The sequence below is a fragment of the Neopelma chrysocephalum genome, unplaced genomic scaffold (assembly GCF_003984885.1).
Source record: "Neopelma chrysocephalum unplaced genomic scaffold, ASM398488v2 Primary Assembly neopelma1_136, whole genome shotgun sequence".
NCBI lineage: Eukaryota > Metazoa > Chordata > Aves > Passeriformes > Pipridae > Neopelma > Neopelma chrysocephalum.
In genome coordinates, this window is record NW_020897798.1 from 179,111 (window position 1) to 190,853 (window position 11,743).

General features: G+C 49.5%; 1 protein-coding gene across 1 annotated transcript in view; it reads left to right on the forward strand.

Moving 5' to 3' along the window:
- DIP2B (disco interacting protein 2 homolog B) overlaps nt 1-11,743 on the forward strand; it is a 58,012-nt gene that overhangs the window by 28,742 nt on the left and 17,527 nt on the right. Inside the window, exons 3-12 of the mRNA XM_027699061.1 lie at nt 1,733-1,888; nt 2,760-2,885; nt 4,488-4,700; nt 6,981-7,124; nt 7,589-7,708; nt 8,622-8,819; nt 8,993-9,084; nt 9,555-9,665; nt 10,805-10,928; nt 11,431-11,540. Of these exons, the coding sequence (XP_027554862.1) occupies nt 1,774-1,888; nt 2,760-2,885; nt 4,488-4,700; nt 6,981-7,124; nt 7,589-7,708; nt 8,622-8,819; nt 8,993-9,084; nt 9,555-9,665; nt 10,805-10,928; nt 11,431-11,540 (1,353 nt within the window). The 5' untranslated portion in view covers nt 1,733-1,773. The remainder of the gene's footprint in view (nt 1-1,732; nt 1,889-2,759; nt 2,886-4,487; nt 4,701-6,980; nt 7,125-7,588; nt 7,709-8,621; nt 8,820-8,992; nt 9,085-9,554; nt 9,666-10,804; nt 10,929-11,430; nt 11,541-11,743) is intronic.

The window sequence follows — 11,743 nt, forward strand, 5'->3', positions numbered from 1 at the left end:
ATCCCTGCTCCATTCAGGGGGTTCCTCCTGCTCAATCCCTGCTCCATTCACCTCTGGCAGCTGCCTGGTTGTTGTGGAGGGAAGGCAGGACAGTTCATTGCCCAGAGATGGATTTTTTTTCACTTTTGTCCATGGAACTCACTCTGGTGATGGACAGAAGTGCTGCTGCTGCTGTCACTCGGTGGGAACACGACAGAGTTTGTTATTCCAGTGTTTCATTCCATAGAATTTTGGAACATCCCGAGCTGGAAGGGGCCCACAAAGTTCAGCAAAGTCCCACTTCTTGCCCTGAAACATTTTGGGAAAGAAGTGTTACTTCTGTGCTTCCCTGTGGGGTGACCTGTGTTCCCTGTCCCAGAAGGTCCTTCCCGCCCCCCCCCCCAAAATCCAGCAGAAAAAACTCTGCTGTGAAGTTTTGCTGTTTATTTTTTAATTCTGTTCTCCCCCTGCCTTTGAGCTTCCAAAGGGGAATAACTGGGGGGGGACCTGGTGGCTGTCCCTGGGTTCTGGGAGTGTGTTCAGGCTGCCCTGGAAACTCCAATTTGGTTATTTCCATGTTTTTTACAGGCATGTAGCTTGAAAAAAAACCCTTTTTCCAAGGAACAGCCAGTCCCCAGAGCAGCAGTGCTGTTCCATTCCCAGAGTAACAGGTTTGGCTGCTGCTTCCTCGGGCATGTGGCACTTGCTGTCCTCGTTATTAATGCAAACATTTATCCTTGTTGATCTTACAGTGATTCAGTCTCTGAATCTCCAAACACGGGGATCACAAAACAGTCAGTTCTCATTAGAATCCGAGGGCGATTACCAAACCCACAGCATCCCTCCAAAAGCCAGTGATAAATAACAAATATAAATAATTCATTTTTCATCTCCCTGCCGTGTTCGTCACGTTCCTGCCGGCGGAAAGGGAATGTTAAATTCCAAAGGGAATGTTCAATAAATCACCTGTCACCTGCCAGGCTCAAAGGGAATGTTAAATTCCGAAGGGAATGTTCAATAAATCACCTGTCACCTGCCAGGCTCGGCTCCCTTGTGCTGCTTTTGTTGTGCAACCATCAGTGATTTACACTTTCCCCTCCTCTGAACGCTCCGTGAGGCCACTGCAACATGTTATTATGTCAGAGCAAAAGACTGAAACAAAGAGCTCCTTCTCGTGTGTCATGTCACTTCCAGGCACCTTTGATCCCTTCCTGACTGGAATGTCATGTTTGCTGTGTGATGCCCCGCAGAGAGACGAGAGGCTTTTGCAAGAACTTACGAAAGAAACCGAATATGGATTTAATAATTCATGTTAAAATAGTGTTAAATCTGCTGCTGACATCTAGTGGGTGCCTGGATTGGTAAATACTCGGGTGAGCAGGAAACACGAGGCTCTTCTGGCTCAGCTGGTGAAGTTGTGGATCAAAACAAGACTCTCTGGGGTTGGGTGAAGGCAAATCAATGCTGCAGAGGTGTCTGTTTGGCTCCCTGTTTTCATGGGCAAAACCAACTTTTCCTGGGTGATGAAGCCTGAAGGGAGCCAGGACTGGACAGCTGGAGGTCTCTTTGGGTTTGTAATTAGTGGGAACAGCAAAGGCTCTTGCTGCTGGTTTATTATTGGTTTTGCAGTCAATAATGAGCTGGTCACTGGGACGTGGAGTGACAAACCAGCTTCCCAACATCCACGGGAAAAGGGGAAAAGCGGGGTTTAGAAAAAGCTCCTTTTATTTCCTGCTTGCTCCCTGTTTTCCAGGGGTCGATCCAGCGTTACAGAAGGAATCCAGACCACCTCAGATGCCCGCTCCCTCTGCAGCTCCAGCCCCAGCATCCTCCTCCTCCTCATCTTCCTCCTCCTCCAAATTCCACCGCGCTCGCTCCGGGGGAGCCCGAGATGAACGGTATCGCTCCGGTAAGGGCAGGGCAGGGCCCACCTGGACCCCTCCTGGTGGGCAGGAACGTGCTCTGTCAAAGCAAAATAACCAAAATTATTATTCCACACCTCACTGGGGTGGGTCCCCTGTAAAGAAACATCAGACTCGTGGGGCTGCAGCTGCCAAATCAAAAAGAATTATTATTAAGTTGAAAAAACAAGTGGTTTGTTGCCACCTCTTGAACTCCTGCTCCACTTCAGAAAGGGGCAAGGTGGTGGCACCCCTTTTTTATGTCCACCTGGTTTTGTTTTTCAATTTGCAATAGCAAGAATTACATTTTCCTCTTGACATGGGCTCATCAGGTCTCCCTTCCCCATCTCATCCCCCCGTTCCGTGGAGCATCAGGAGAGCCCAGTTTGGGCTCTGCAAAAGCATAATTAAAATACATCAGTCTGAGAAGGGAATGTAGATGAGCTCTCCCCGGCCACAGCAGGTTTTTAACAAGTAGATTCCTCCTCACCAGTGCTGTGTGTCTTCCTTTAAAGAGCTCTGGGGCTTGCAGAGGGATGGAAGCCTCAAGTCCCAACCTGCTTCGGTTCCTAATCAGCCTGAATTTCCAACCACAGCTAAACTTCCAAGATTTACATGAAATCTGCATCCTGTTTGGGAACAGGAGGTTTTTCCTAAACCAGACAACTGTCAGTGCACCTGGGGCTGCACACCCTCAATGCATGTTTAAGCATATTTTAGGATAATCTTTGGCTGAGGGGAAAGAGCTGGTGGGGTTGAGTTTTCTCTGAAAGTCGCTGGTGACACAAGGATAGATATTGACTAACCCAGAACGTTCCAGACTGAAAAAAAAGCCCTGCCTTCAGCTTGCCAAACTTCAGGAACCCTTGCTGTCCCCAGATATCCACACGGAAGCCGTGCAGGCGGCGCTGGCCAAGCACAAGGAGCAGAAGATGGCCCTGCCCATGCCCACCAAGCGACGCTCCACCTTCGTCCAGTCCCCAGCAGACGCCTGCACTCCCCCAGGTGAGCCTTGGGAAGGTCCAGGGGCTCAGCACCAGCCAAACCCAGGGGCTGCAGAGGGCTGAATATTCCAACTCTTCACACACCAGCACAAATCTCTTCGTCCTGGAGCTCTGTCGGGGCTGGGAAAGCGGCTCCTCTTCCAGGAGTTCTTAAAGAACCACCTGGTGGGATTTTGGGGTGTCCTCTAGAGTTGGACTCGGATGATCCTTGTGGGTCCAGCTCTGGGTGTTCCATGGATGTGATTCAGGCTGACTCTGCTTCCCTCACTCCTGTTTCTGCTGCATAATTCACGTCTGGGTTTCGTTGAGGTTCAGTGCTCAGCACACACAGGAGGAGGATTTGCAGTGCTGGAACATTTCTGGGCAAGGACCTCGGAGGGGTCTGGTGGGATTCCAGCCTTGCAGGACTTTTCCCACCCCTTCCCTTGTAGTGGCTGCAGCAGAATCCCACCCCCCTTCCTGGATAACGTGGTGTCTGGTGTGGTGCATGTGCAGCAGCCATGGAGAACCCTCTGTTTTCCAGCAGCTGGAATGCTCTGGCTTCCAAAGGAGTCCGTGTGGTTTTCTGTGTCCTGTCTCATCGTGCAGAAGCATCGCAGCCATTTGGATGGACAAAATCATCCGAATGTTATGAATTCCCATCTCCTGGGGGATTCATATCCTTGAACCCCGCTCTGCTGGGCCATGTCACTCCTCCTCCTCCTCCTCCTTCTCCTCTCTACGTCCTGCTTTATCTCACCTCCTTTTCTCCCTTCCTGTCTCTGGGGGGCTGGTGCATGTTCCTGGTGTCTGCTTTGGGGCTCAGCTCTGTGCTCCCTTGTCCAGGACTGCAGCACATCCCGAGCTGGGGGTGTCACGTGGATGAAGGTCAGCATTTCCAGCAGGGCTGGATTCAGTCCCACTCCACTCCATTCCACTCTGGCAAGTGGGTAGAGCATGATTTGATAGTTTAATTTACCACTTGAGTGTAGGCAGAAAGAGCAATCTAAATTTTAGGCCAAAGCCACTCAAGTGTTTGTGTTTAGCACCAGCATCCCAAGCACTGAGTGCTGGCTCCATGAGAAATAACTCCTGAGCTCACAGTTTGGGGACAGCCGAGGTGTCCCTGCTCTGGGACGCACAGGAACAGCTCCTCGTTGCAGATTTCTCTGTTTTGTTTTGGGGCTGGGCTTTTTTGTTTGTTTTCTGAGGTTGAAAGGGCCCCATTTAGAGCCCCAGACAAAAGCATTTTCTGCTGTGGCCTTGGCACGGCCGTTCCCTGAGTTCTACTTTGTTCCTGGGACTTTTGCTCTGCCACAACCACACTGAGCCCTCACTCCCCAGCTCAGAACTAGGCAAAGCAGCATCTGATATCATGGAATATGAAGGGAAGAGTAATGAGGGATGAGTCCTAGGCTTGGAGAAGCCAGGGGAAGGGTGTTGTTGAAGTGAATCCACCAGGGGTGAGTGTGTTCCCACCGACACGTCTCCTGCTTTTAACGGTTTGGCCAGTGGAAAACAGCCCCTCTGTGAAAGCCTGTTGATATGTGATTGGAAAAAGAGCATGTTCAGTGCCATGTGCTTTTCCCCTGAGCAGTTAGATTTTCTCTCTGCTTCCACACAGACACGTCTTCCGCCTCCGAGGACGAGGGCTCGCTCAGGCGCCAGGCCGCTCTCTCTGCTGCATTGCACCAGAGCTTACAGAATGCTGAGTCTTGGATCAACCGATCTGTTCAGGGGTCATCCACATCCTCATCAGCATCCTCTACACTTTCCCATGGAGAAGGCAAAGGGACCAGTGGGTCACTAGCTGATGTATTTGCCAATACTCGAATAGGTAGGAGCCGGGTGCCGACAGAACCGGGCGCTTCCGAGTTCAGACTGTGTTGATAAAGCTGGAGTTGTCCATTCCCACGGGGAAATTCAGAGCCAGGGTTTTGCTGGTGTTGGTGGAACCTGCCAGGGCTGGTTGGAGTTGCCCCATCACGTTGGTTTTTTTTTTTCCCCCCGAAGAATTTCGGAAGGTTCGAGGCAGTGGGAGTTCGAGGCAGAATTTCCGAGGTTCGGAAAAGGGGCAGTGGGAGCAGGAGCCTCTGGAAGCAGAGGAGGCTCCAGGGACAGCGTGGGCAGAGCAGGAGGCACAACCTCTGTGCTGTGTTGCTTTGTGTCTCCAGCTCTCCTGTGGGCACAAAAAGTGGCTTTTCCATCCGTGTCCCAAATCCCTTGGGGGAGTCCGTGCCCGTGGAGTGGGGAAGTGCCGTGGTTGCCCATCCTCATCCAAGCCCTGAGGGTTTATTGCCTGCCTTAGATCAGGAAAGAGAAAGAGCCAAACCCATTTGTGTGAACAAATGAACCTGTCCTTTAAAAAAAAAAAATGGGTTAAATCAGAGTAAAACTTCAGCCCAGCTCTGCCCTGACTGGCTGAGGAACAACCAGAGAGCATCCAGGTCCTGAGGAGACGGAGCAGAATCTACAGATCTGGATCCCCCAGGCTCAGTTTTCTGAGGCTCTGAGGTGCTCCTTCGCTGCTGATGCTTCTGTATGAAATGGCCAAGTTTGTTTTTTTTTGCTCTGTGTTACGTTTTGTCCTTTTTTTAGCTGCTGGGGGAGGGAAATTCCTGCACCTGTAGGACATGTCTGTATTCCGTGTGCTCTCTGCTTCTGCTTAACTGGTTTGGGGGCGAGCAGTGCATAGAAGTGCTGGTGGTTTGGACTGTTTCACTTATTTTGTTTTGGGTTTTTTTATTGCTGTTATTTTTTGTTGGTTTATTTGCTGGGGATGCAAATTGTTTCCTGAAATGGAAAACTGAGGAAATTGCCCATAAAATGTAGTCGATGTAATGAATGTCTTTGAAGCAGAGAGGCTGTTTTTAATTGGAGGATGCAGAAAGCCACGTTACCTTTTTTGTAATAAATTAAGGTAATACAGCTTTTCACCGACAGAATATCTCCTATCTAATCTAATTAGTGTTTTATGCACAGTAGAAGCTTTAAATCTGTGTCAGAATTATATTTGCCACGTTCAGCCCGTGTTAACAGCTGATTTAAGTGAATAGAACTCACACAGTTCTGTGCATCTCTCTGGAGAGAGAAATAAAAAGTCCTGCAGATGCTTGGATTGCACAAATCCAGGTCCTTCTCAGTGATCTGAGAAGTGCAGTGCTTGACAAGTGTTTCCTGCCACTGGGTCTCCAAAGGGATGCAGAAATGGGTTGGTTTTAATCCCTGGAAAAAGGCAAATCAACACAGAACCAACCACAAAACCCTTTCAGTGGGAATTATGTGGGATCTGGCTTCAGGCTCTCTGAGCTTCCAATTTGTTGGGTTTTTTTTTCCTTTGTAAGCACCAGTTGCTGGTGCTGTTAAGCCAGAATAGAATATTCTTGCCCTCTCAGATGACTGAACCCGCTGGGTCGTGTAAAGAAATCCCACATAAGCAAAAACCCCTTTATTTAAGAGAGATTTCACTGGGGAATTCCTGCAGGATGCACTTCCAGCCTCCTCTCCAAGGCAGGACAGTGTCTTGCACCTTCAAGCAGCTCACACTATTTGTGGGATTTATTCTGTCAGTGCTGGACAGGCTCTGGAACCACCCAGCTGGAAGGAATTGAAACCCAACTCGATTTTTGCTGATCTGCTTCGGTCAAACTCTCACGTGGTTTTGTTTTTGAAAGCCCTGACTGACAAAAAAAGCCAAACAGTAGAATTCTAGCAAGAGGAATCAGTGCATAGGTGAGGGAGGGGTTTGTGCTGGGCTTTGGAGATTTCAGAGCTCACGTGAATCTCAAACTTTTATATATTTTTTTATTTTTTTTAATTTTTTTTTAAGTACAGAATGTCACAAGATTGAGCTTCAAGGTTTAGAAACCAAGAACAGGAATCCTGCTTTGCTGAACCACTTTCCTGACATGGAGCCTTTGGCTTTTGGTTTCCAGAGCACATAAATGTGCTTCACATTTAGGGATCAGAGTGTTTTAGCATTTAATAAACAGACATTTTAAACAGACATTTTAAACCCTTAAACCCCTAATGTTGGTGACAGGTCACTGACAACTTTTTTTGCTTGTGCCACCTGATTTAAAAAGGAGTATTTAACTGATTTCTTCCCTCTTTTTAGAGAATTTCTCAGTTCCCCCAGATGTCACAGCAACTACCTCCACCCCCTCGGCCCGACCAGCAGCGATCGACCTCCCTCCCTCTGGAATTGTCAAGGGGATGCACAAGGGATCCAACCGCTCCAGCCTCATGGACACTGCTGATGGTAGGGCTGGAAGGGCAAAAAAATTACATGCATGGGTAGGGCTGACTGTTTTTGAAAGCTTTTTGTCCCAGAGCCCCCAAAAAAGGGAAAAGAAAAAAAGAAATAATGTGATTTTTGGCTCGTGGTTGAGCTCCCGTGGAGCTGAGGATACTCCAGGATGTCTGAGTGAAAGGTTTGTGCAGGAGGTGACACTGGTGTCCTGGTGTGTCCCCTCTGCTGGGGGAAATCAGGATTTGGAAGGGAGGAAATGCTTTAAAAAGCAGATCTCTGTTAATGGCGTTTTCTGACCACTGAGTTAATGCAGAGCTGATGTAAAATTAATGTCCCTCCTGCACTGGCACAGCTTTAATACCAGAAACCAGCAGCTGAATGAGTGGGTGCCCTGCACTGGAAGGAGCTGAGGTGTAAATGTTTATAACAGGGCACAGGAAAACACTTTTATTGGCCCCAATCTTCCCCTCCAGGTGTCCCTGTGAGCAGCAGAGTCTCCACAAAAATTCAGCAGCTGCTCAACACCTTGAAAAGGCCCAAAAGGCCACCCCTGAAAGAATTCTTCGTGGATGATTTTGAAGAAATCGTGGAAGGTAATGGCACAAATAAGGGTTTTATTCATCATTTGTTACTGTTACACCTGCAAAGAACTGAATTCATTCGTGCCCTTGGTGACTCTGATTCAGTGTTTGCAGCAGCCTCCATGAAGAGTCTGACACAAAATCCAGTGTTTGAAGTAATTTACTGTTCTGCTGAGCTTTGGGGGACCTCCTCAGTGCTAAACTTCTTAACAATTTAAATAGATTTTAACTATTTAAATAGGTTTTTGAAACCCCTTCATTTGCTTAGGCCACGTTAATTGGTTTCCCAGAAGGGATTGTCCTTAGTGGAGGTTTCATCCCAGCCATTATTTTTTGAGGTTTCACCCCAGCCATTATTTTTGTGAGGTTTCCTTTTCTCCAGCTCTGTTCCTGCCCTCACTTGGTGTGTTGAAGTGAGCTGAGCTTTGGGGGACCTCCTCAGCACTAAACTTCTTAAGAAAACTATTTAAATAGGTTTTTGAAACCCCTTCATTTGCTTGGGCCACATTAATTAATTTCCCAAATGGGATTGTACTTACTGGAGGTTTCATCCAGCCATTATTTTTGTGGGGTTTCATCCCAGCCATTATTTTTGTGGGGTTTCATCCCAATCATTATTTTTGTGGGGTTTCATCCCAGCCATTATTTTTGTGAGGTTTCCTTTTCTCCAGCTCTGTGTTCCTGCCCTCACTTGATGTGTTGAACACCTTTAAACAGCTCCCTGGGAGAAGACTGTTCCCCCATGGCTTGTTTTGGGCAGGAATTCCTCAGAAACGGGCTGGGCTGGGGTTTTTAAATGCTGAAAACCTTTATTTTCAGTGTCTTCCCAGCTCAGCTCTCGGGTGACGGGCGGGAAAACGAGGGGGAATATTGTTGTGTTGGAAACATCCCAGTATATACTGGAAATAATGTTGCATTTTCTCAGTTCCCCAGCCCAACCCCAACCAGCCCAAGCCCGAGGGGAGGCAGATGACCCCGGTGAAGGGGGAACCCCTGGGAGTGGTTTGTAACTGGCCTCCTGCCCTGGAAGCAGCTCTGCAGCGCTGGGGGACCACCCAGGCCAAGTGTCCCTGTCTGACAGCCCTGGATGTGACAGGAAAACCCGTTTACACCCTCACTTATGGTGAGTAGGGGGCCCAGCCCTCCCTGCCCCTGCTCACAGAGGAGCACAGGGCTGGGGAAGGGGCTTGGGGAGGGTCCCAAAAACCTCCCAGTGTGGCTGCAGGGGGAGGAGAGCAGCCAGGGGTTGAACTGTTCCCCTGGAGCTGTGCAAGTCCCTGTTCTCTTGTGTTCCAGGCAAACTGTGGAGCAGGAGTCTCAAGCTGGCCTACACCCTGCTCAACAAACTGGGGACCAAAAACGAGCCGGTGTTAAAACCTGGAGACAGGGTAATGGCTTTGGGGCTGCCTGGGGGTCCCTCTGGAGCAAAGGGAGGGGTTTTGGGGGGGCTGTAATTTGCCACAGGCACCAGGATCTTGTTCTTTTCACAATAGTTCTCTGATCCAAGGGACAGGCTACTTGGGGAAAAAAATTCCTGTCATTTTGCAGTGGTTCTGGCTCCTCTGGGAGCAGCTTTTTACCTCTGGGCTTTGAAGTCCATCTGAGGCAGAGCTCTGCAGCTCTGAGAGAGACCCAGGGTGTGATCTCTGTGTTTTGGCTGTGTGACCCCCCCTCACACGTGGGGACACGTGGGAATGGTGATGTGACTCCATGAGGAACTCAGGCCCATTCCCTGCCTTCTGTGGGAGGAAAAAAACGTGAAAAAGCACAAAGTTCCCCCGAGTTTTAGTCCCTGCAGGTCTGAACTGTGCAGCTTTGGCTTCTGTTTTGAGTAACAACACCCCTGTGTGGGTTGCAGGTGGCCCTTGTCTACCCCAACAACGACCCTGTGATGTTCATGGTGGCATTTTATGGCTGTCTGCTGGCAGAAGTGATCCCAGTGCCTATAGAGGTACCTCTTACCAGAAAGGTAACGTTGCTGGAGCTTGGAGGAGCCACGGGCTGATGGTGGGATGGAAACCAAGTCAGACCATCAGCCTCTGACAGCGTTTTTCCCAGCCTCCAGCTGCTGCCTGAGGACCTCTGGGAGCCTGGAATGGCATTTTCAGAATGGAAAAACATATTGACCAGAGCTGTGCTGAGCAGCTGGGGCTGCTGGGTTCTCCTGGAAGCTGCAGCCTTCATCCCCTCCCTGCAGCTCGTTTCTGGGGAAGGCAGAACAGGGAGGATCTGCCCCCCTGGGTGATGGGAGGGGGCTCAGTCCAGCCTTGCTGGGCTCTGCCAGGCTCTGGCTCTGCTGAAGAAGAAGGTGCTCAATGTTCCTGAAGGTTCTGAGGCACTTCTTGTGAATTATTTGCTCCACAGAAGTGTTTTCCTCACCCCTTGCCAGCATTTCTGCACTGTTGCCACATTATTGCCATGTGGGAAACCAGAGGATTTCCTAAGGGAAGCAAAAGCAACAGGCTCCTGGCAAACATGTGGCAGGAGAGGTGGGAGCTGGTCTGGGAACACTCTGGGATCCCAGAGCTCTGATTCCATTTCTCTGCTGTGGCAACCACATGCAAAACTCAAAACTTGTGCAGGATTTGCCCTGATTGAGCCTCCTCATTTTGGGGTTTTTGTCACTGTGCAGCAGGAATCAGTCCCTGGGGATGGAGAGGTCTCGTTATTTTGCTGTAATTACACGTTCTGCTTTTTGTTTTTGCCTCTTGATTCCTCCTTGGAGCATCTGGGTTTCCATTGCTGGCACTGGATGGGGTGTGAGCTGTGCCTGGACGCTGGGCAGGAGCACAGGAACACTCTGGATTTCACATCCAGTGCATTTTAACCCTGCCAGGGACGTATTTCACAGAATCCCAGGATGGTTTTTGGGTTGGAAGGGACCTTAAAGCCCACCCAGTTCCACCCCCTTCCATGGGTAGGGACCCCTTCCACTAGTCCAGGCTGCTCTAATTGTGATTCTGGCTGTTTGTGGGAATAGGTTGTTTCTTCTTCTTCTTCCTCCCCAGTTCCCAGAGCGTTACCAAACCCTGGATTTTGGTGTGAGGGGGAATCTCATGTAATGTCACCTTGGAATAGGGAGTGACTTTTCCCCCCCTCTTCCCTCAGGATGCTGGTGGGCAGCAGATTGGCTTCCTGCTGGGGAGCTGTGGCATTGCCCTGGCCCTCACCACTGAAGTGTGTCTGAAAGGGCTCCCAAAGACCCAGAACGGAGAAATCGTGCAGTTCAAAGGTGAGTCAGTTCTGTGCCACCTCCTGATGGAGCTGAACTGTCTGAAAGGAGCTTCCAAGGAGCCTGGAGGCATCTGGGGGGGGCAAAGGGGGCAACTTCTGGTCCTGTCACCAAACTGTTGTGGGTTTTGAGCGTGTGGTGAGATCCATCCACGTGTCTGAAGGACCTTTGGGGTTCTGGAAGCCACGAGGAACCACCTCAGGGTTGTCCTCAGGTCCCTTCAGTGGCATTTGGCAGGTTCCAAGGCAGTTTATTCCCAACACAACAGGGTATTTTTAGGAATGCTGCAGGGATCTTTCCTGAGGAGAAGGAAGTACCTTGTTGCCCACTGAACTCCCCGGTGAGAAACGAGATGAACCTTCTGGTTGGTAGCTGGGCTTGGCTTGGAATTCTGCTTGTGTAACTCAGCTTGGACAAATGATGGGGTTTAGTGCATTCCTGCAGAATATAAATCCCTCAATAAATAAGCTGATATTAATGTGCTGTTTAATTTTGGCTCCAGGTTGGCCCAGGCTCAAATGGGTTGTGACAGATTCAAAATATCTCTCCAAATCTCCCAAGGACTGGCAGCCCAACATCTCAGCAGCAGGAACTGAGCCAGCATATATTGAGGTAAGCAGTGAATGGGGAATGGAAAGCAGCTTCCATGAGCTGAATTTAATGTTCTAATCACCAGAGAGAGAACAGTTTCACCTCACTCCCTTGAGCTCCCCACTTTCTTGCCACTGAAACGAGGCTTTCACTGGGGACATCCTGCTGGGAGGCTCCTTTTAGTTTTTGAGTTTTAGTTTTTGAGTTTTAGTTTTTGAGTTTTA